At 45.5% G+C, this 22,391-nt stretch overlaps 1 protein-coding gene across 1 annotated transcript in view; it reads left to right on the top strand.

Annotated features, from left to right (window-relative positions):
* The first annotated feature begins 1,895 nt into the window (after positions 1-1,895).
* Positions 1,896-22,391, top strand: part of COX10 (cytochrome c oxidase assembly factor heme A:farnesyltransferase COX10) — a 128,271-nt gene continuing 107,775 nt past the window's right edge. Inside the window, exons 1-3 of the mRNA XM_080831666.1 lie at positions 1,896-2,047; positions 6,486-6,619; positions 8,773-9,094. Of these exons, the coding sequence (XP_080687792.1) occupies positions 2,005-2,047; positions 6,486-6,619; positions 8,773-9,094 (499 nt within the window). The 5' untranslated portion in view covers positions 1,896-2,004. The remainder of the gene's footprint in view (positions 2,048-6,485; positions 6,620-8,772; positions 9,095-22,391) is intronic.

Raw genomic sequence — 22,391 nt, 5'->3', positions numbered from 1 at the left:
AGAGGAACACGCCCATTCAACACCTTGTCAATCATAAACCAAGAGCACTTGGGAATTCATATTTTCTGAGCATATGAAATATGACATTCATATTAATCAACTTTCTAGACATAGCTGTGTTGTCAAGTTTAAAAAAAAAAAAAGCTGAAATACAGTAATTCTCCATTCTGTGCATCAAAAATCACCTGTGGTACTTTTAAAAGAAAATTACAAGTCTCTTCCTTCCATTCCACACCCCTTCTAATTTAATTGGTCTGTAGGTGGCTTTGGCATCTGTAATTCTGGAAGCCCTCTGGGTGCTTGTGACAGACAGCCAAGGTTGAAATGCCGTGTTTTATGTATCACAGAGGCTGTGATGCTTCAGGGGGATCAAGTGAATAAGGCCGTAGGGTATGGTGGAATGGGGTTCTGGTCTTGGTTCTGGAACCCGGTGGCTAGGAGGCTGGGCAGATCACAGAAAACTCTGAGCTTCAACCTGTTAATTCATAAAGACTTGCCATGCATATGAACATCAAATGTTTATAAAGGCCCACGATAAAAGTATCAGGAGTTTGAAAACGTTCAACGCAGTATTTAATGCCATTTTTCTCTTCAGGGAGTGCTCTTTTCCACCTCTGCAGGTAAAATCCACTGTCCTCCAACGGAGTAGAGTTCAAATCTCTGAGACCTTGCTTCCCTGACCCAATCAGAACTGTTATCTCATCTGTATTTCTGCAGTACCTTCTACATGACCCCATCATGCTGACTCTATTAACCAAACCTCTCCCAGCCCCCACCCCCCTACTGGCAGCTCCCACAGATCGGGGGCTTCTTACTCCTCCTATCCAGAGTCTAGCAATGTTTAGCTAAAGAGAACCAAAACGGCTATCACCTTATCCATGAAGATGCGAACCGCCCTTATAGAATGCAATTCCCTGGGGCGCCTGGGTGGCTCAGGTCAGGATCCCAAAGTCCTGGGATGGAGCCCCAAGTCGGGCTCTCAGCTCAGCAGGGAGCCTGCTTCCCTTCCTCTCTCTCTGCCTGCTTGTGATTACTGTCTGTCAAATAAATAAAATCTTTAAAAAAAAAAAAAAAGAATGCAATTCCCTATTTCTCTCCTCTTTTCCAAAAGCTCAATCTTTTTTCTTCAGTGTCCTTTTACCTGTGAAACTCCTACCTTTAAAAAAAAAAAAAAAAAAAGAGGAAAGAAAGGCTTCTAAGATCTGCTCTCGTGGTCACAACGCTAATGATCGTTTATTAGAGCCTATGCATAGCAGGTGCCTGGCTACCCATTACAGAGACATTATTTAATTCTCCCCACCCATCTTCTAAAATAGATGTTATCACCCCCGTTGTACAGCTAGATAATGAAGTTCGGGGGGGCTTACAGAATTTGCTCAAGCAGGTCCCAAGGCCAGAGGTGAAGGGAGGACTCGACTACGACCCTCTCACCAGAGCCCGAAACCGACCACCACACGCACCTGCTACATCCTGAGATATTCTTGATGATTCCACTCCCCGGGGAGGGGGCTCGGGGACAAGCAACCCCCGAGTCCACCGGTCCTCCCACTTGACAGCCAAGGGAGTAAAACTGCCACTGATCAGACTGGAAGGAGGAGGCAGAGTCCCAAGACCCGCTTTCTCTCGACGATCCGGTGTGCAAGAAGCATCCCAAACGTGACTTGAAACGGCAGCGCGCGGGGCCCGCAGTCCAGCCCTGCCCCGGAAACCTCTGGGAACGGAGACGCGGCCTCTTTTCCGGGAAGACTCAGCCACACACACCGTGCTCTTCGCGTTTCTCGAGGGAACCTCCTGCCTCCGACCTCCAGCCCCGCACTCTGCCTCCCGCCCAGGGGCGATCGCCGCCAGCCGCAGCCCTTTCCTTCCGCGTCTCGCCCGCCGGAAGTGACGCACAGGAAGCGGCCCCGTTCCCACGGGGGCGGGGAAGGAAGATGGCGGCCCCCAGCAGCCGGTGAGGAGAGAGGAGGACACGGGGATCCTGGGGAGCGGCCGGACTGTTCCGTTATGGCCGCATCCCCGCACACTCTTTCCTCACGCCTCCTGACAGGTACGGCACCCGTCTTTGGGCACGACTTTGGGAAAATTCTCATCTTGTGGCCACGTGCAACGCCGTGGTTCCGGCTGGCTGCAACCTTGGGAGCCCTTGGCGAGGTCGGCTGGGCACCGGTGGGGGGAAGTGACCTCTGGAGCAGCCTGAAGTGAAGACACTGTGGAGCTAGGGACCAGTCTTGCCCTGGGGTCCCGGTGGTCTGCATCGCCTCCGTCTCCTTACCCCGGAGGGGTGGTGTCCGGGGCTGCTTTCGGGTTTCCTAGTGGAGGCTAGTGGAGAGGATGGAATAGAACCTTGGGGGCCCCACGAATCTCTTGGTTTGTCAGAGTCTCAGTTCCTCGTTACAGGTATAAGTTACTTGTAAGCTCCCTTGTGAGGATAGGCGAGCGCTTTGCCCTCACTCAGAAGCCTTGTTCCAATATAAGGGGTTGTGGTGACAAGGAGGATGTTGTCACGATAAAGATAAAATGATACCGAAGATGACAACTGTAGATAGTGGGCTACAGTCCCTTTCAGACTTTTGGCTTTCTACCATCAGCGCGGGCCCTGATACCCTCCCACTTGAAGGACCTGTAACGACCACATCTTCAATGTGGTAGGTGCTTCCGGGACTTGGTCTGAGCTCAAGTGGCACCTTTTCAGAGATGCCTACCCTGACCGCCCTATTTAAGGTAGAGCCCCTCTTTTCTCACATCACTCTTATTTATTTTCCCCATGGTTAGCATAGTCTGTAATTTTTTTTTTTAAGATGTTATTTCTTAGAGAGAGCATGATGGGGTGGGGGGGGGGCAGAGAGAGAGGGAGAAGCAGGCTCCCTGCTGAGCAGGGAGCCCCAAGCCGGGGCTCCATCCCAGGACCTCAGAAATCGTAACCTGAGCCACCCAGGTGCCATTGTAGTTGTTTATTTATATATAGGTTTATTATGTGTTTCTCCCAACTAGAATGTAAAACCCAGTGAAGGTTAGGGACAATTCCTCTCTGGCTGGTCTCTGTGCCCCCACAGCCCCAAACAGTACCTGGTTTATACTGTCAACTCTCAGTTATTGTCCATTAATCATATTTGTCCATTCATTAGAGAGATTAATTAAAGAAATGTTAAAGAGGAGGTTGGGGATTATTTTGCCGCCAGTAGTTTTGATGATAACAAGTGGCTGTGAGAGGAATGTGTTGCTCCTGGTCTGTGTTGGAGATGGGTAGGAGAAGCCAGGGACTCCTCTTTGGTCAAATCCTGTTTTTTGTTTTTTGTTTTTTTTTCTTTTTTTTAAAATTTTATTTATTTATTTGACAGACAAAGATCACAAGTAGGCAGAGAGGCAGGCAGAGAGAGAGGAGGAAGCAGGCTTCCTGCTAAGCAGAGAGCCCGATGTGGGGCTCGATCCCGGGACCCTGAGATCATGACCTAAGCCAGAAGCAGAGGCTTTAACCCACTGAGCCACGCAGGCGCCCCTCAAATCCAGGTTTTAGGCCTCACCTGTCACGGGCTGTTTGCAGCACAGAGCAGTGCTGATCCCAGTGACTCTGAAACTCCTTTCTTCCTTTTCTCTTATCACGTTGTTATTTTATGGGCCTGTTTTGGCTGTGTAATCTCAGGCCATATCATCTGTGTTTGCTGGAATTGAGTTTACTCATCTATAAAATGAGGCAGTTGAACGAGGTGATCTCAAAGGTCCTTTCTGGTTCAAAAAGAGGGGAGGAGAGTGGGAAGCGGGAGGGAGTAGAGATGAAACAAGAGTGGCCACGGTTTTAATAATTGTTGAAGCTGGGTCTGTGACTGAAATTTTTCATAATGAAAAGTTTTTTTTTAAAAAAAGGCCTGTGATTCCTTTTTCTGTCATCCCTGACTGTGAGTGTGCTTTGATCATGACCCTAGGCACTGATTCTCAGAGAGCTCATCCTTTCTTAGCGCTTGAATTGTTACCTCCATAGGGAGGGTTTTCCAGTGTGCATTCCTCTGCCTTTCAGTCCTGTACTTGTAGCTTCCTATAAGAACAGTCTCACCTCACTGCTCAGAGTTCCCCAGTTCTAGTAAGTGGGCTACACATGGTTTGGTGCTGGATCAGTCTTTTTCAATGCTGGTACGAAGACAGTTTAGCTTCCTGAAACCATGAACACAGTTTCCCAAAAAATCTGCTAGTAAGTGGCCTGTACAAACTGCTAGGATCCACTTGAAAGATCATTACAGGAGTCTTGATACGGAAGCACCGTGGCGGGAAGGGGTGGCAGAAAGGCAAGGTGCGACTGTATTAGGTATCTAGCGGTTGTGCTGCTTTTGCTTCTAAAAATTCAAAGTATTTTATCGCCATTAAGAGAAATTCAGGACCTACATTTACACGTCCGTGCACCACATTTAAAAAGCTCTACCGTTGTGACTCAGTGTGGTGTTGAATGGTGGATATGGTCACGTTTCCAGATTTTTAATGTTAACTCTTGTAAGCTCTGGGTATCTTCAAACCTACATTTGTTTACACAGGGCTGAAATGTCTTCAGTTTCTAAGCACTGATTCATGGAAATGGAACATGTTTTGACTAAATGAAGTGTTTTCATCATTTAAAAGTGCAGTTTCCAGCTGGTGTTTTTTTTTTTTTCCTTAACTACTATTCTGTAAAATCTCATTTTGACCCACTTAACCTTGAGAGATATTTTCCAAGGTGGTTCCTGCCCTCCCAGCAACTTGTATTTCTCATTGGACTAAATGACCTCGGAACTGGTTTTGAAATTAAGGCCCAAATAATAAAACTTTGATGTTTTTTGATATAATCTCTTATCTGTATATTTTTATTTTATTTATTTAAGAGAAAAAGAGAGTACACGCATGCACACGAGCAGGGAAAGGGGCAGAAGGAGAGGGAGAGGGAGAAGCAGGCTCCCCACTGAGTAGGTAGCCTGAAGGGGTTGGGGGGGCTCGATCCCAGGACCCCGGGATCATGACCTGAGCCGAAGGTAGATCCTTAACCAACTGAGCCACCCAGCCCCACCCCACCCCCACATGATCTTTTAATATTAAAATCCTATCTTCCGAAAGAATAATGTCAAGGCAAAAGAAGAAGATTGCACACTGTCAAACAAAACAAGCAAACCCTTGGCTATCGGGATTCATTTGAAAGGAAATTTCAGAGGACTGATTTCAGTGCTACTATTCTTTCCTGTACGCAGATGCAGGCAACGCATATTCATATATATGGAAAACAAGCATTTCATAATTAACTGAGATGGGAGAGTATGACTCCAGTGAGGAAGTGAGTTACCTCTGGTCTAAGATAATCGCCATGTATCCAGAGGGGCAGTGATCCTTCCAAGTAAATTATGTTGAAAATCCAGTCATCAAACATAATCTCACTGTTGTAGGGAAAGTGCTCTGCCAGCTGTTGTAGCAGAGGTGAGAGAAAGAGAATCCTTGCCATCAAGGACCCCAAAACTATGGTGGTGGAAACAATTGACAAGAAGTGGTGCCATAAAAAAGAGTATAAAGTGGTAGAGTAGTTGAAAAGAGACTGAAAATTTGACAGGCAGAGAGTGGAGGCAAGACACGGCCAGCCAGAGAAGCATCAGCAAAGACGAACGAATTGTGAAATGTGTGGTGTGCTGAGTGGAGAGTGATGAGTTATAGGTGCATGTGTGGGTGAGTAATGTCTATCCTGGGCTTCCCACGGAAGACCCACCGATCACAACCCGTCCTTGTGGAGGTACTGGGAGAGCAATCGGAAGCAGGCATGATGACCCTGGAAATGAGTCGAAGCTTAGAAATTACCCCATAATTGCATTTCCCCCGGGGGCAGTATGCAGTGGGGCATGATTGTCTTAAAGTGGCTAGACCCAGCAAGAGGAGAGGCGTGAAGGTGGCGGAAAACGAGAAAGACTTTGGGTCTTGGAAGCCACGGGACCATCACTGACATGGCCTGACACAGAAGCATTGGGTTGTTACATTTGAGAGGTTTGGTTTGATTAAAAGCCAGATTCAAACCACAGCTCTATAGGCTTCTTCCTGCCTAGGTTGATAGAGCCAAACTTCACTGAGGACGCTTTCTCCTCCCTTTTGGTTAGTTGTCTTACCCAGCATGGCCCCAGCGTTCATCTGAAATGTATTTTCCAGTTCACTGTCACTTACTGAGAAAACCTGTGTTTCTCATTTTCCACTATCTTTAAAAGCGATCGAACTGATTGTTTTATATTTTCCTCAAAAAGATCTACGGTGTGGTCATCTCAGCATTTCATATAATGAAAGCATAATGATCCCGAAATGAAAAATTGCCCCATCCCCGCGGAAGAATTCCACTTAGTGAATCGAGCTGATACGTGGCGGTGATCCACGAATCCGATCAGAGGTCTGACCCATCGCACGTGCTTACAGTGGCTTTGCTTCTGGGTAGGCGCAGTCAGCACGTGGTGAGAAGCACGAATCATACGAACCTTGTCTTCCCCTTTTCTCTATTACAGGTCGGGTAGGAGGATGTGTCCGGTATCTAGAGAGAAGAGCGATGCAGGGATCCCCTCACACATTCGTGCATCTTTTCAGGAGCGTCAGTAAGCAGTGGATTACGTTTCAGCACTTCACCTTCCTCAGGCGCATGGTATGTTCGGAAGACCATCCCCTCTCTGCCGCTGTCTGCCTCGCCTTTCTTTGTGTGAGGGAATTTGAGAAATTCCCGGGAAAAGAAGAGTTGTGAGAAGTACCACTTGGAAAAGACTTTTATTTCGTGTCCTTTTGAGTTTATCCCAAACTTTAATTCCTTGTTTTGATTATCCTTAACTGAAACCAGAGTAGTCCTGGCATTTGAGGTTAAAAGTATGATCTTGAACTTGCTGATTAAGTTTGGAGAAAGATTGAAAACTTCTGGCATATTTCACCTAGGAGAAAATTAGGAAAAGCTGAACCATTATCATATATCTCTTTAAATTCTTTAAAGTTCTGTGACTATATCAATGATACAGAAATAATTTGTTTAACAGGGTGACCTTCCTGTTTTCCTACATCAGCAGTGCATCTGAAAGTCTTTTCAATGCATGCACCTCTGAGTAGACTCAAGCAAATTGAAATTTTAGAATTTGCTAGGTATTTTATAGTGGGCATTACTCTTACATCCTGGCCTTCTAGGTTGGCTCCATGATCCTGTGGGTGACGTGGTAGCTTATTCTTAATTACCAGTGAGGACATTTGCCATTAAATAGAGAAGTATAGAATGGAGAAATGTTAGCTAAAAACTCATAATTGGTGCAAGCATGAATAGTTAGCAAGTTCACAATCTCAAATCTGATTTAATGCTTCTCTTTTTTAACTTAGAATGCCCACTCTAGTGTAAAAAATATAAAATTAACTTAAAATCTTAATGAAGCTCATCATTTTTTTTTTAAATTTTATTTATTTATTTGACAGACAGAGATCACAGGTAGGCAGAGAGGCAGACAGAGAGAGAGGAGGAAGCAGGCTTTCCACAGAACAGAGAGCCCGATGCAGGGCTCGATCCCCGCATCTGGGATCATGACCTGAGCCGAAGACAGAGGCTTTAACCCACTGAGCCACCCAGGTGCCCCTGAAGCTCATTATTTTGATAAGGGATTTACATTTCCAGGAATGTTCAGATTTCTTAAGTTGGGGATCAAGGATAATGAGAAGAGAAACTCAAGGATGTATAATGCCTTTCTTTTTTTTTTTTTTTTAATTTTATTTATTTATTTGACAGACAGACATCACAAGTAGGCAGAGAGGCAGGCAGAGAGAGAAGAGAGGAAGCAGGCTCCCTGCTGAGCAGAGAGCCTGATGCGGGGCTCGATCCCAGGACGCCGGGATCATGACCTGAGCCGAAGGCAGCGGCTTTAACCCACTGAGCCACCCAGACGCCCCTAATGCCTTTCTTATGTACACAGAATTCTGGGTTCCTTCATGAGTTCTTAATTCCTTTCTAGGATTAGTGTATGTAATTTCAAGTCTTTGTGATATAACAGAAAAGTCTCTTAACTGGTTATCAGAGTAGGTGGCTCCAAGAACCAGGGCCACTTACAACTAACTGGTTGTTGACTCTTGTCAGTTAGAACCAACTGGTTGTTGACTCTGTCTCTTTATTTCTGATCCTTGGTTTTCTCTTCTGTAAGTTAAAGAAAGAGATACTGATAATGATCCGGCTTCTTAAATAGACTTTAAGAAGCACAGATAAGATACATACTTTATAGACTATGAAGAGCTATATTATGTAAAACTACACAGTGCCTCACTAGGTTAGTAATAATTACCGCTTCTTGCTGGCAAACGATAGAGGCTGTCAGATGGTAAAGCTCACGTTCTTTCCACAGACACAGTGCTTTCCCGTCACTGAGCCCTGAATTGTTCCCTACTGCCGTGCCTTTCTCTGCACTGTTTGCCTAGAAGCGTGAAAAGTCACCAGGTTGACTTGGGAGAACTTCCCTTTTTTCCACTGTATTTGGTACCTTTTTGGGGATCGTGTTGGAGGGAATACGAAATTTATTTTTCTTTCAAGGAACTTATATGTCCAGGATTTTCTAAACCATAGAATTAAGAACCATCACCGAGGTGTCACTTAGGTTCACTGTACCTCTTAGTGTAGTGGTTTCCATGTAACAAACACTCAATTATTCATTAATTCAGCATGTATTTACAAAGGTATAGGGGATCCACTGTTGTAACAGACTGATGGGAGGTGTAGCTCAACAATGGTATAAGAGCATTTGGGGCCTTGGGTTGATAGTAACACGTACTTTCCTTATTTAGTATGTCACACAACTGAACAGAAGCCTCAACCAGCAAGTAAAACGGAAGCCAGAACCCGTGGCATCTCCCTTCCTTGAGAAAACACCTTTGGGTCAGGCCAAAGCAGAAATCTGTGAAATGAGACCTCTTCCGCCCCCCAGCCTACCTTTATCCAGAAAGTCAGGTGAAAAAGAATTGCTCGAACTGGAATCGGCCTCCATAGTTGAAGGCTCGCTAGATGCCGGGACAGAGACAAAGGATGAAAAGCACTGGAAAGAGATGAAGTTGCGTCTGGATGATTTGCCAGGAATTTTGGCGCGGCTGTCCAAAATCAAACTCACAGGTACCTGGTTTTTCTGCTGCAGTCAGATTCTTACTCGAAACTTTATCTTTAGTTAAACGAAATGCTGATTTTATTACTGCACCAAAAGGAGTGTCTTGAGACTACCCGTCTTCTATTAGTATTTTTTCATTTCTCTTCGATTTACTTGGGATTCAAAATCAGCTTTTCCAAATTCTGTTTACACAGAACTGTAAATAGTTTTGAAGTAAACACGTTGTACTAAAACTAGTCTTTTTTATTTGCAATTAAAGTAGAGTGCCTGTCCTGCTTATTTCCTTGTCTTTTGTGTTCTTATGCCTACCCTCCTTTAAAGATGGCAAGTGGGGTAATGAGTTCTGTTTGAGTTCTGAAAACAAAAAGGCCTGCACGCCTGTGGCCACTGGGACTCTGAGCGCTCCGCTGGGTTTTGCTTCTCGTAGGGCCTCTGGGATTGTCCCAGGCATGCAGAGACTAGAGTGTACCTCTGGAACCAGATTGTGTGGCCTCAGGCCAGTGAACTGTACCAAATTTTATTGTACGCATTAGGTATTAAGCTGTAACGATGTCATTCGGTTGTCGTAGCATCTGGTAAATCAGGCAAAGCTTTATGGCCATCATCCCGTCTCAGAGCTAAACTTAGAAGTAGCTTATTCTGGGCTAACCGTGTTCAGAAGGTACGTCCTGGGACATTCTGCAGCTTGAGGACCCCGCCTCTCCTTTTCTTGGACGAGAGTAGGGATAAGAAGTACAGAGGGGAAATAATAAAGCTAAACCAGGTACTCTTTGAGGAAAGTAGTAGAAAGCACTGTCACTGAGTCAACATGGCAAAATGAACAGATGAGACGGAGAGACTTTGGAGAATAGAGAAGACCAGGGAAAGAGTGGTGTGTGTTTGTTTTTCCAGACAGTTGAGCCTCTGTTTATGGGGAAGAGTGTGATCATTCCAGACCATAACTTTCCTCCAAAGCCGGGCAGAGTTGTGTCAGGAAGCAATACAGAAGGACTGCAGACTCTTTGAGTAGGTAAGGAATGTGTGAAAGCAATGTTTTAGGGAAGTTGGTCCAGCAGGAGAGAGTCCGAGACAACCGACTCTCGGTGGGGGATGGAAAACAGGCATAGGAAGTTTGCCAGATAGAAGAACCATAGTAAGACTTACCTTGTGTAACTCCAGAACAGTAAGGCTAATTCCAGGTGGGATCCTTGAAAACAGGCCTCCGTGCTTTATGGCAGCGGAGCAAGGAATCACCACCTTTCTTTTTTTTTTTTTTAAAAAGATTTTATTTATTTATTTGACAGACAGAGATCACAAGTAGGCAGAGAGGCAGGCACAGAGAGAGAGGGGGAAGCAGGCTCCCCGCTGAGCAGAGAGCCCAATGCGGGGCTCGATCCCAGGACCCTGAGATCATGACCTGAGCTGAAGGCAGGGGCTTTAACCCACTGAGCCACCCAGGTGCCCCGAATCACCACCTTTCAAGGAAAAGTTATCTTTTGTCATTTATACAAATGGCGTGTGATGTTGCTGCCGTGGTAAGAATGACTGCAGATGTCATCATAAGGATGGCACCCCAAAAACGAGTCCTCTCAGTCTGAAGGCAGCAGAAGTGATCTGTGTCGACAGCAGGAGCTTCTTGCTTGGTGTGCACCATCACTGAAGGTGCGTTCATGTCTGCATCCCCCCATCCCCCCCCCCCCCCCCCCCCGCTCTGCAGACGGCTTCTCTCTCACCGCCCCATTCCTGGCGGTACTACCAGCCTTCTTTGCCTCCCCGAGATGGGAGACCTTAGCCTCATTCTTTATTCTTGGCTCTCCAGTCTCCGTTCATCTCTAGTCCAACATCCCGCTGTTAGCATTGGCGTCCCTTGTAACGCCCGTAAGATGACTCATCCCCGTTACTGAAGTTGCCGTCCTAGCTCAGGTCCAAAACATAGGCGGCCTCTGGTCACTGCGGCCGGTTGTCTCCGACTCTCTCCTGCTGGACCAGCTTCCCTAAAACATTGCTTTCACATATTCCTTACCTACTCAAAGAGTCTGCAGTCCTTCTGTGTTGCTTCCTGACACAACTCTGCCTGGCTTTAGAGAAAAGCTGTGATCTGGAATGATCAAACTCTTCCCCATAAACAGACTCCTCCTCCCAGCCCAACCTTGCGGTTAGGCTGGGCCTTCCCTGTCCTGCCAGTTGGCCGCCCCTTCCGCCCACCACACCCATTCCTCCTGCCTCCATGGGAGACCCGTCTGCCCCTCTAGTACCCATTTAGAGCCTTTCAAGACTTCTCCGTTAAGCCTCCTCTTGCCTGCTCTTGGCCCAACTCTTCCTTCTCAAAACTTGGAATCTGGCTGTGAGGTCCAGCACACTTGAGTTCAGATCCCAGCTTGGACATTTACTAGTCAAGCGAGCCTTTAGGCAGTTTCTCAGCCTTATTGAGACAACTCTCTCCCCTGTAGAGTAGGAACAATAATCAGTCCTCGAAGCATTAAATCACATAATGCATTCAAAGTACCCAACAGCAGGCCTGACACAGGGAGCACCTCGAAGGTTAGTTTCCAAATAATTACAGGTAAACGTATGCTTGTCTGTAACGTATATTCCCTAAGATGTTCGAGGCCAAAAATCTTGCCATCTCCGTGTTGAGGACTTGTAGTCTCTGAGTCCAAGTGCTTCTCACTTGGAAGGACTTGCCCGTTAGAGGGGACATGACAAATGGAAGTCATCCAGAGTAGGACAACTGCAGGGAAGAGGGGATATGGAAACCCTGTCCCTTGGGGAACAAGATTGTTTGGCTTGGGAGAGAGAAGGGAGGAGGGAGAAGGAAGACGAGGGGAGGGAGACTGGCCGTGTTCAAGTAGCGACAGCTCCTGTGATTCAAAGAACAGTGCTGCTGGTGTCCCGTGGAGAGGGCAGAACAAGGAAATTGCATGTCAGCAGCACAAAGGAGAGTGCTCAGTAGAACGAGCAGATGGGAAATGAGCTGCCGCGTGAGGCGTGGTCCTTGGCGGTTGGAACCATCCAGGTAGAAGCCTATTATCTTTGAGGGAACTTGAAGGGATTCCCGCCCTGTGTGGTGTAGTAGGCGGAACTCTGAACTCGGTGATACTAGGAGCCAGCCTCCCTTCAGTATTTGTTGGTGTCCGTCTTGTACCTTTATGCGAGATGCTGGCGGTAGGGAGACACAGGATTTCTGTCCTCAAGATGAAGCTGATCATCTGGTGGGGGGAGTTTTGTAGGCATACACGAAACCCAGAACTTCTAGTAACCTTCGTGACCTTGGGTCATTAAGCTTGAGTGCAGTAGTTTTTCTATCTGTAAGGTAGAGATAACGGTTCTCCATAGCCTTATCGTGAGGATTAAACGAGATAATGCCTGTGAGACCTTCAGGTGCCCAGCACCTTCTGGTGCTAAATTAGCTATTATTAATGCTGTTATTCTTAATATGTCCATACTTAGGGCTGTCGGTGTTCTGAGTGTTGTAGCAGCTGCATCGTAGGGCAGAGTGGGGACCCAGAGAAGGAAGTGTTTTTGCCTGTGAAGGGGGTTGAGGTGATTGAGTGCTTACTAGGTACAGAGGGCAAGGATTGTATGTAAGCAGAGGGAGGAGGCTTTGCCAAGGCAAAGAAGCTGGATGTATCCTGGCATATTCTGAAAACTGTGGATACCAAGAGTAATGCAGCAGGACCTGCGTGTGAGACAGAGGAGACGGTCACTGGGAGTCTGAAGAGCTCGGCAGGGCCATCGTGCCACACTGGCATGCATTTCATGCTCAGGAGCTTGGCTCTTACCCCCAAGCAGCGGGAAGTTCTGGAAGGTTCTTTGGAGGAACACACAATCACTTTGTGTTCTGTCTCATTTATTTATTTTTTTAATTGGCTTAATTACTACCCGAGTATTACGAACTTAGGGCAACAAAAATTCAAATAATACAGAAGCACGTATCCAAAACTGAAAAAGTACCCTTTCCAGCCATTCTAGATAAAACGCCTGCTTGAAATGTAGCCTCTTCTACATGTATGTAAATAGATCTAGAGCCATGGGTATGGTTGTACATTTTAATGGAAATAGGATCATTACACACACACACAGTTGTGCAGTTTGCTACTTTCTTAGCAGCATAACTTCCAGTGAAAGTGTTTGCCACTGCGTACCCTTCCATTAAGTAGAACTGCCGGTTTTTTGCTTACCTCACCCTCTATCGCTAAACATGCAGGGTGTTTCCAGCGTGTGGGAATCCGATTCCCTCTGTGTCCAGTGCTTGTGCGTAAGCAGTCTTTACCGGTTTTGCCTCTAGGGTAACGGAAAAAGAGTTTTATGTCTCTTAGGTTTCATATTTTAAGTCATGATGGGATTTAGCATCTTTTTCTCTATTTTGATCATTTGTGTTTTTTCTTCTTTGTTTCTTATACTCTCAGTCACTTCTTACTCATATTTTTTTGTGATGTTTTGTTGTTCCGTTTTATTTTGCCCCACTGAGATATTTAACTTTTATGTATTGGATAGATTTTTTTTTTCTGCCCTGTGGTTATAAAAACATTCACTCATGTTTTTTCCTGGTACTTTTCTATTTTTTACCGTATTCTCTAAGGTTTAGGGAGCATGTCGAATTCAGTTCCGTGGAAGGAGTAGGACTGATTGAGAGATCTGTGATATTAGCTAATTGAGCAAGGGGTGCCTGTTCTTATAAATAAAGCTTTATTGGATCACAGCCGTTTCCATTTGTTCTATGCTGACGTCACATTGCATCGGCGGAGCTGAGTGATTGTGATAGAAAACTTATGGCCCGGGAAACCTAAAACAGTTCCTACCTGGCCCTTTAGAAGGAGACACCTGCTGAGTGACACCAGTGAGAGGCAAGCATGATGACCGGCACACCAGTGACAGTCAGTTGTGACCTGACTTGGGCTTCACTAAGGCTGTGGTGGGTCAGGAGGAGAGGGGAGAGAAGGGGACAGAGAGAGATTGAGGAAGCAGAATGAACAGGACCTTACGGAGAGTTTGGGGAGTGCTGGGGGAGTGCTGGGGAGGCCTGAAATAAAAGGTTAGGACACAGAGCAGCAAAGAGTTTGGCTGCCACGAAGCGAGCATTCTCCAGTTCTCTGGGCCCCGTGCGCCTGCTTCTCACACACTTGAGCCAGTGCTCTCAGAGAGAGCACGGCGTAGTGACCTGTGGGCCAGAGTCCCTGCATTCAGATCCTGGCTCTTACTAGTTGAGTGACCTTGAGCAAGTTCCATAAAAAAAGATCAGTGGTACGCGCACGGTAGCCAGCAAAATTGTCAGGGGTCGGTGTGTAGTGACCAGAACAGAAGACCGAGGTCATTTAAAGTTTATTTTCAGAATGCTTACTTCTTTGGGCACAGAAGGAAAGTGTGGGAATTGGTTTAGGACCCATTTTTTTTTAAAGATTTTATTTTATTTATTTGACAGAGAGAGATAGATCACAAGTAGGCAGACAGGCAGGCAGAGAGAGAGGGAAGCAGGCTCCCTGCTGAGCAGAGAGCCCAATGTGGGGCTCGATCCCAGGACCCTGAGATCATGACCTGAGCTGAAGGCAGAGGCTTTAACCCACTGAGCCACCAAGGTGCCCCTAGGACCATTTTTTTGGTGGGAGGCCACACTTTTCCTCGCCTTCTCCCTGACTCCCTGACTGCTGCTGTCCTGCTTTTTCCTTTCATGTACCTTACGGTGTTGTGTATCAGAACAGGCATTCCGATGCAAGGTTTGATGTTTAAAACATGGAGACTGAAATCTAAAGCCGCGATTAAATTGCTCATTTAACAGTATGCAATGTGTCAGTGTGCACTGACTCATCGGTTCCCACACGTCAGCGTGCTAATGAGCATACACCGCACACGTGTTCACACGACACTTCCTGGCCGCTGTCCCCAGGGATTCCGATCCCGTAGGTCTGGGACAGGACCCAGAGATCTGCATTTCTGACAAGCACGCCAGATGATCTGATGCAGGTGGTCCTGGACCACCCTTCAAGCAAGTGAAGTAGGTGTTGGGCAGGAAGAGGGCCGGTCCCAGACCCCATGGTCTGGCTTGGATGTGGGGAGCACTCACCCTGTGAGAGCCAGAGCAGCCCTCGCTACCGCTGGCAGCAGGAAAAGCCAGCTGGGCAGGATCTGGACCACACAAGACAAGGATGCAAAAGCAAGATGTACCGAGGAAAAGGGGAGCAGCAGCCTCCCCTGCAACCACAGATGGAGAAGTCCCAGGGCAGTAAATTTCCCCTCGTATCATTTTATATATTCCATGCCCCAGGTTTCTGGATGAGCTAATTGAATTAAAGTCATTTCCTTCTGCTTATTCCATTTAAAGAGGCAGCACCCTTTGGGTGACCCCTACCCCCTTATTTGACCTTTTACCTCCCTATTTAGTTTATTACTTGAATTCACACATGTCTTGGAGTCAGCAGGATTTTTTTTTTTTTTCTTAAAGAAAATCCCTGGTATCTATCAATTGATTTCTTTCAGACTCTTAACATCTTGGGCAATTCATTTATAGCTAATGATAGCCGGGGCAGAAATATCTGAGAGTCAGCGATCACTTTTATAGAACTAGTCTTTCTTTGCCTCCCTTTGTTTATAGCTGTAATATACCAACTATAATTAACCGTAGGATAAGTGAAGGGCCATACAGTGACCCTACTTCTGTTTCAATTGTAGGATAGCGGGGTAGTCGCAGACAGATGCCTTGACATTCATGCCAGGATCTGAGCCAAATGTTTGCTGGTGCTATACCATTTAAGGTTTTTTTTTTTTTCTATGAAAGGAAGTTAAGACTGAATTTATAAAGAAGCAATAATATGTCTCCCTTGAGTTTTCTTGCCAACTGAGCTATTTACAATATGTTTTTGGAGTTTGTTGCAAGGACCACACCGGGTTGGAGAAATTTTATTTGGGTTAGGATCATAAGAGGCTTTGGTGACTCAACTGAGTTTATACTTAATATGGGTCAATAAAAAGCAGGGTTTCCCCCCCCATAACATCTGTGCTGAAAAGCTACAACATGCTTTCTGAGACCAGAACATGAAAATAGATTGTTTGTTAGAACCAATAGATTATGCTGTTGACGGGACGGATACAAACTACAGTCTATCAATGTATAGATTTTTCCCCCAGAGCCTAGAATGCTTTTTATTAAAAGAAAAAAAAAACCCACAAGAATAGAGGATACAGTTTTATTTTAGATTGCTTGTATAGTTTTTAAAAGTCAAAGTCAACTGGCTACAATCTTTGGCTCTCAGATACTATATAAGGAATCTTTATATTGATTGAGTAGAATTATGATTTCCTGACTTTTCATTTATATTTTGAAATAATTGAAATAATTGCCTTAATAATGATATGCTTAGAAATGTTAAAATAGTATCTTTATTGGTTACTTTTAGGAACCAAAATGGAAAATACAGACAGGCAAAAATGAAAAGGATGTTCAAAATAATAAACATTTTGATGATTTTGGCATATTCTAGAATTTTTTTCCCATCCATCCTATTCATACACGTTTGCTTCTTAAGCAAATGTAAGACCACAGTGTAAATGCTTTTTGTAATTTTAGTGAGATATTATTCTGTGCATATGTTTTGTGTCAGTATATTTGCCCCATTTTTGGTGACTTAATTTTAAGTTTTAAAGCAGTGTTTTCTTACAAAGAAAACATGTAATACAAAAAGGTCCCCTTTGGCCTGTGTGGGTAACTGTTTTGCACACGGTGTTTGAGCCTCCTCTATGCACACGGTGTATCTCGGTAGGAACAGCACAGCCTCTGGACTCAGGCTGCCTGGGCTGCAGTCTCTGCTCTACCATTTATTGACTTTGTTATATGGACACATATTTGTTCATTTCTGTAAGCCTCAGTTTCTTCATCTGTAAAATAGGATAATCCTGCCTCATGGGTGTGTTGTCAGGATTATGGGAGATAACACAAGTAAACAATTAAGTACTGAGCCTAGCATAAGGTAACGGTTCAAGAAAGGTTAATCATCTCTATGCTACATTATATATTATATTAATGCGTACATAGTTTCTGATGTGTTTGTTTTATAAAAACAGGGTCTTAAAACACATTTTGTTCAGTTACTTGGTTTCTGCCCTAAATAGTGTGTCACAGACAAGCTTCCTCATCCCTAAAGTTAACTCTTCCTCCTTTTTTTTCTTAAAGTTCCGTGTACTTCATAGTGTGGATACATTGAATTTATTGAACCATTTCCTTTTTAATTGATGTTTAGGTAGTCTGTGGCTTTTACTGCTAGTAGTAATGATTTTTCATACCATCGTACATCTGTCCTTGTACACATTTATTTCTGAAAGAGCCTCAGACATGTGCTTTTGCTTTTTATTTTTATTTTTTTTAATATTTTATTTATTTATTTGACAGAGAGAGAGAGAGAGAGAGACAGTGAGAGAGGGAACACAAGCATGGGGAAGCAGGCTCCCAGTTGAGCAGGGAGCCCGATGCGGGGCTTGATCCCATGACCCTGGGATCATGACCTGAGCTGAAGGCAGAGGCTTTAACCCACTGAACCACCAGGTGCCCAGTATGCTTTTGGTTTTGCTTTGCTTTGCTTTTTTTTTTTTTTTTCTTACGCTTTTTGTTTTTAATGGGTAGATAGCATGCTGTTGCATGGCCGTATCGTAATTTACCACCTTTTCCCCTTAGATCGTTTTCAGTTTTTGTGATTACGAATGGTGCTGTGATATCCGTGACCATTTTCCTCCGGTAGGTACCTGCAGGGGCCTTGCTGAATCAAAGGCTATGCAGACTCTGTAAGTTTTAATTTTTCCTGACAGATTTCTCTTGAGAAAAGTTCCCAGCAGTCTGCGCTATTACCAGATTAACCAACTCTCCACAGCTTCACCAAAAATGCTAGATAATACTGCACATTTAGAAATAACTCTGCCTATTTGGTGGGTGAAAAACGGCACTGGAGTGTTTAAATCTGTATTTTTAATTTTGTGATTTCGTATTTTCATTTAAATAGTTCCCTTACAGGAAATGCATTTCAGCCAACGGTAGAATTTGGAGATACCCAGTTTTTAACAAGTCATTAACCAGTGTTGAATGTCCGACTCACAAATTTTAAGAATTTGTGAAATTCTGTCCCTGGACAAACCTCATTCCCCTTAACCCCAAAAAATTCTTTTAGTTTTTTCTTTGGAATCTCTGCATATTTACAGATTAATTTGGGGACAGATTGAGATCTTTACAGTGTATATCATCTTCATCTATCCAAATCTTTTATGTCTCTCAGGTTTTATCATTTTCTTTGATGATTTTGAAATAGTAAAAAAATATATATATATTTTTTCAGTTGATGCTTGAGTTTTTCAGGTTTTCAGTCAAGTGACGATCAGGTTGTCTCCGTTTTTCCTATTTATACCAGTTACTTTGTTCTCTGGCGTAATTGCGGCTTCATTCTGTCCCCCCACTTGCTTTCCTCACTGTGGTTTCTGCTGCGTTCAGAAGGATCCGTGAGGTGGGTTACGTACAGCCCTGACTGCATTTGCTGCTGTCTGCTTTTGATCACCGCTCCTGACTTCCAGCCTTCTGCTAATGGCAGTGTCTGTTTCTGTATCGTTTTCTTAGTCCTTTTATTCTATTTCTTGGCATTCGTTTTTTCTGCTTTGTCCCCCTGCTACTCACGGAGTCCCCGTTGCACCCCAGATGTGCCCTTCCAAGTGTCCAGAGTGGGGTGAGGGTCCCCCCCCACCTCATGCCCCACTCCTGGCTCAGAATTCTCTGGGGGAGCTTAGAGTCTGCTGGTTCTCTGATGCCTCTTCTTCAGAAATATATATGACCTCTTTTTCTTCCATGCTGTGTTTTTTCTTTTATGTTGTAGAATCCTTTTCTTAAAGCTTCCAACTAGCCCATTTTCCCTCTCCTCATCTTAATCCATTCCTGAGTGAAGACGACTATTCCTGGTATCGGTCACACCCCCAAAAGTGTAAAGTCCAGGAGGACAGGAACTGTGTCTCTTTGCACCCTTCCGGCCTCTGTGCCTCGAGCAATAGTGGGCACATAGTAGGTGCTCATTATGAACCAATTGAAGGAATGCATAGTTGGGTTTTTCTTCATCACCTGACAATTTAATTTGGCACTGTTGGACTCCTCTTGCCTTTTAAGTTGAAGGATAGAGGTTACCGTTTTACATGACCGGTGTAAAGGTCCTGTGGCCCGAGGAGGTGCACAGGGAGCTAGCTACCAGCCAGGGAACTTTTTTCTGGAAAGGTGTTTGGCCCTGTGTTTTTGAAATCACAGCGCCAGCGTCTTGCTCCCCAAGTCTGTTTTTGAGTGTAGTCTGCCTCTGCTCTCAGCCGAGCCCCTGAGCTGCAGAATACCCCCCATGCCAGGGTGTGGTGTTAGTGGGTGTCATACGACACTGGATTCAGTGGGCTGGAATGTTTCTTCCTAGTTTCAGCAAGAAGGATGTCAAGGCAGGGCCCTGCTTTCTTTTTGGGTGACCACTTTTCTCTGCCTCTATGAATACTCCTGCTGGGGTGCGGAAGGGACTTTTCATAGAGTGGGCCCATCCCGCCCATGGTCCTCCCTGGCCTCTGCCCCTGGCTCCTACCTCTCCATGTTAGGAAGTAATTATGGGTACCGTCAGACAGCCTTCTTTTCTCATATTTTTCTATTTCCTTCTTAGTTGGTACTTGGGCACTCTAATTTTTTGCCAGTCAAATAATGAAAGTAGCAAGTCATCGCTCAGCAGCTGTCTTCAATTGAGTTTCCTCTGTGCTCTAGTTAACAAATAATTTCTTTAGGGTTTTAGTATATCCTCTCTGCCTAGTTTACTGCTGATGCAGCTTTTTCTCTGGATTTTAGTTTTATTCATTCATTTCAGTTGGTTTCTGGTAGGGGTGGGCCAATGTTCTAAGTTAGATGAAAAATATATGTATCTGGGCTATTCTGTTTTCTGATGATTTAATTGTTTTATATCAGTTCAGTGTTCATTAAATTGATTTTAAGTAGAAGATGCTATGGTAAATGCCAGAGGAATGTCAAGATGAATTTCATGAGGATGATAATCATTCTCAAAAAATATTCACAAATTTGGGCACCTGGGTGGCTCAGTCGGTTGAGCATCTGCCTTTGATTTCTGCTCAGGTCATGATCTCAGGGTCAGGGGACCGAGCCCTGAGTTGGGCTCCCTGCTCAGTGGGGAGTCTACTTCTCCCTCTCCCTCTTTCTTAAATAAATAAATAAAATCTTTTAAAAAATAAATCAACAAACTTAAAGAAGAGAAACAGGAAAAAAAATAAGGTTGAGAATGGGCTCAGCTTCATGTAACTGAAAACTTGAACAGTGACTTAAGTCAAGGGTTTATTTTTCTCTGGCTTAGAGGAGTGCGAAATGATGAGTCTAGAGCTAGTGCTAAAGGATATTGTCAGCTTACCTGGCTCCTCCTTTTGGCTCCGTTATTTGCTTTGGCTTTTGTCCTCAAGACCCCAGAATGGCTGCCACCCCTCCGTGGTCATGCTGTACTCCAGGCTGAAAGAATGAAGAAGAGGGACTGTGTGGCAAGACAGAAACCTCCTTACAAGACTTTGCCTTTCTATTTGGGAAGGAAAGCTCTTGATGGGAACTTCTCCTTAGGTCTCACTGGCCAGTACGGTACCAAGTGGCTACCTCCAGCTGCAAGGGAGAGTGTCAGGTCTGGCATAATTCTTAGAGAAGTGAAACATGTAAAATCCAGCTCATTAACTGCCAGCAGTCAAGTTGTCTGTGTGCCCCCAGCACCCGCTGGGCTGTCTGAATATGCAGTCATTCCCTTCCAGGAAGAAGATGCAGGGCTGCCCGCCTCTCCACCGTCCAGTTTCCCCAAGAAAACCCTATGCCGCCCAGTAGTGCTCCCGGGGACCACCACCAGCACGCGCACCTTGTCCGAAGGCTGGCTCGCCTGCGTGATGCTGACCTTCCCATTGGTGGCAGTGCATGCCCACTGCTGTGTCCGTAGCCTTTCCCTATCATCTTGACCATCATGTGCACATCTGGAGACCAGTCCTTTGTGCCAGTGAGGAGCTGTGGGGCGGGGACTGTGGCACAGAGCAGAGCTAGACTAGAGCCTTCCGGGGGGAACGAGCCTGGTGGGGCCATGCAGCTCTCCTCCCCAGACTTCTGAGCTGCACCCCCACAGGCCCCAAGGGCTTTGGTGTCTGGCTCTGTTTGCTTCGCCCCCAAGTGCACAGTCTGCCTAGAGAGCCTGCCTTCATGTGCCCTGGAGAGCCTTGGAGTGCTGGTTCTGGTCTCCATAAACGCCTTCGGGCTGCGTTGGGGCTGGGGGGTGGGGAGGTCAGACCACGCTTTAAGAAACTCTCCTTCTCTGGAGAACTCACCCTCCTCTCCCTGACCCACCTTTCTTCCTTCGCTGTCAGTGAACTACCTCGATTCCCATTTCAAACCAACACGCAGGTTTAGTTCTCATCAACTGGGAGCCCCAAGTCTTCCTGCCAATGCAGTATCTCTGAATTTGCACCTGTCCTTGCCTTTTCTCGCCTGGACCCAGTTCCTTTCCCCCGCCACCTCCCGCTGGTGTAGACAGCTCCATCCTCCACGGAGGGTGTGTCATCCGAATCCCCAGGGAGGCCCAGATGCAGGCTTCTCACCCCTGCTAGTCACACTGGCCCAGGTGCCTAGTTCTCTCTCGCTTTGGGGTATCAGCAAGAGCTTGGTTTCCAATTCAGAGCGAAGTATGCCAGCGTGTCCTTTATTGAGCCCAAGGAAGGAAACACAAAAGTGAGTCTTAAGAGAATAGGACAAGGTTACTAATTTCAGTGCTAGAAAAAGTTTTTGCTCAGCAGCTTTATGTTTTAATGTCATCAGAACGGTGGGGGTGGTGAATTTGGAGACAAAAAATGAAAAGGGCATATCAGTATTTTGTGAGAAAATACAATTTTTTAAAAAAGATTTTTATTTATTTGTTTGAGAGAGACAGAGAGAGAGAGTGAGAGTAGGAGCGGGGGGAGGGGCAGAGGCAGAGGGAAAATCAGACTCCCTACTGGGGCTCCATCCCAGGACCCCAAGATCATGACCTGAGCTGAAGTCAGGTGCTTAACCAACTGAGCCACCCAGGTGCCCCACAGGGGTACATTTTTATCTGTATTTACACCTTGGGATTTTTTGTTGCTGCTCTTGCCATCATCTGCAGAATTTTGAACCGTTTAGCCTTTTAATTACAAATAATCGGATACTTTACTGGAGTAGCTGAATGCTGTGGTGCCTGGAAACTACTGTACCTGGATGGGTGACTTCAGGCCGCTGTGCTCAGTCGTCCCTGTGCCTGCTTTTTACTTTGTCGCTTTCCCCTGTTGCCATTCTCTACT

Source organism: Martes martes (assembly GCF_963455335.1).
Source record: "Martes martes genome assembly, contig: SUPER_16_unloc_1, whole genome shotgun sequence".
In the NCBI taxonomy this organism is placed as follows: domain Eukaryota; kingdom Metazoa; phylum Chordata; class Mammalia; order Carnivora; family Mustelidae; genus Martes; species Martes martes.
Note: the sequence above shows the minus strand (reverse complement) of the source record. Positions and strands in the feature narration are given on the sequence as shown.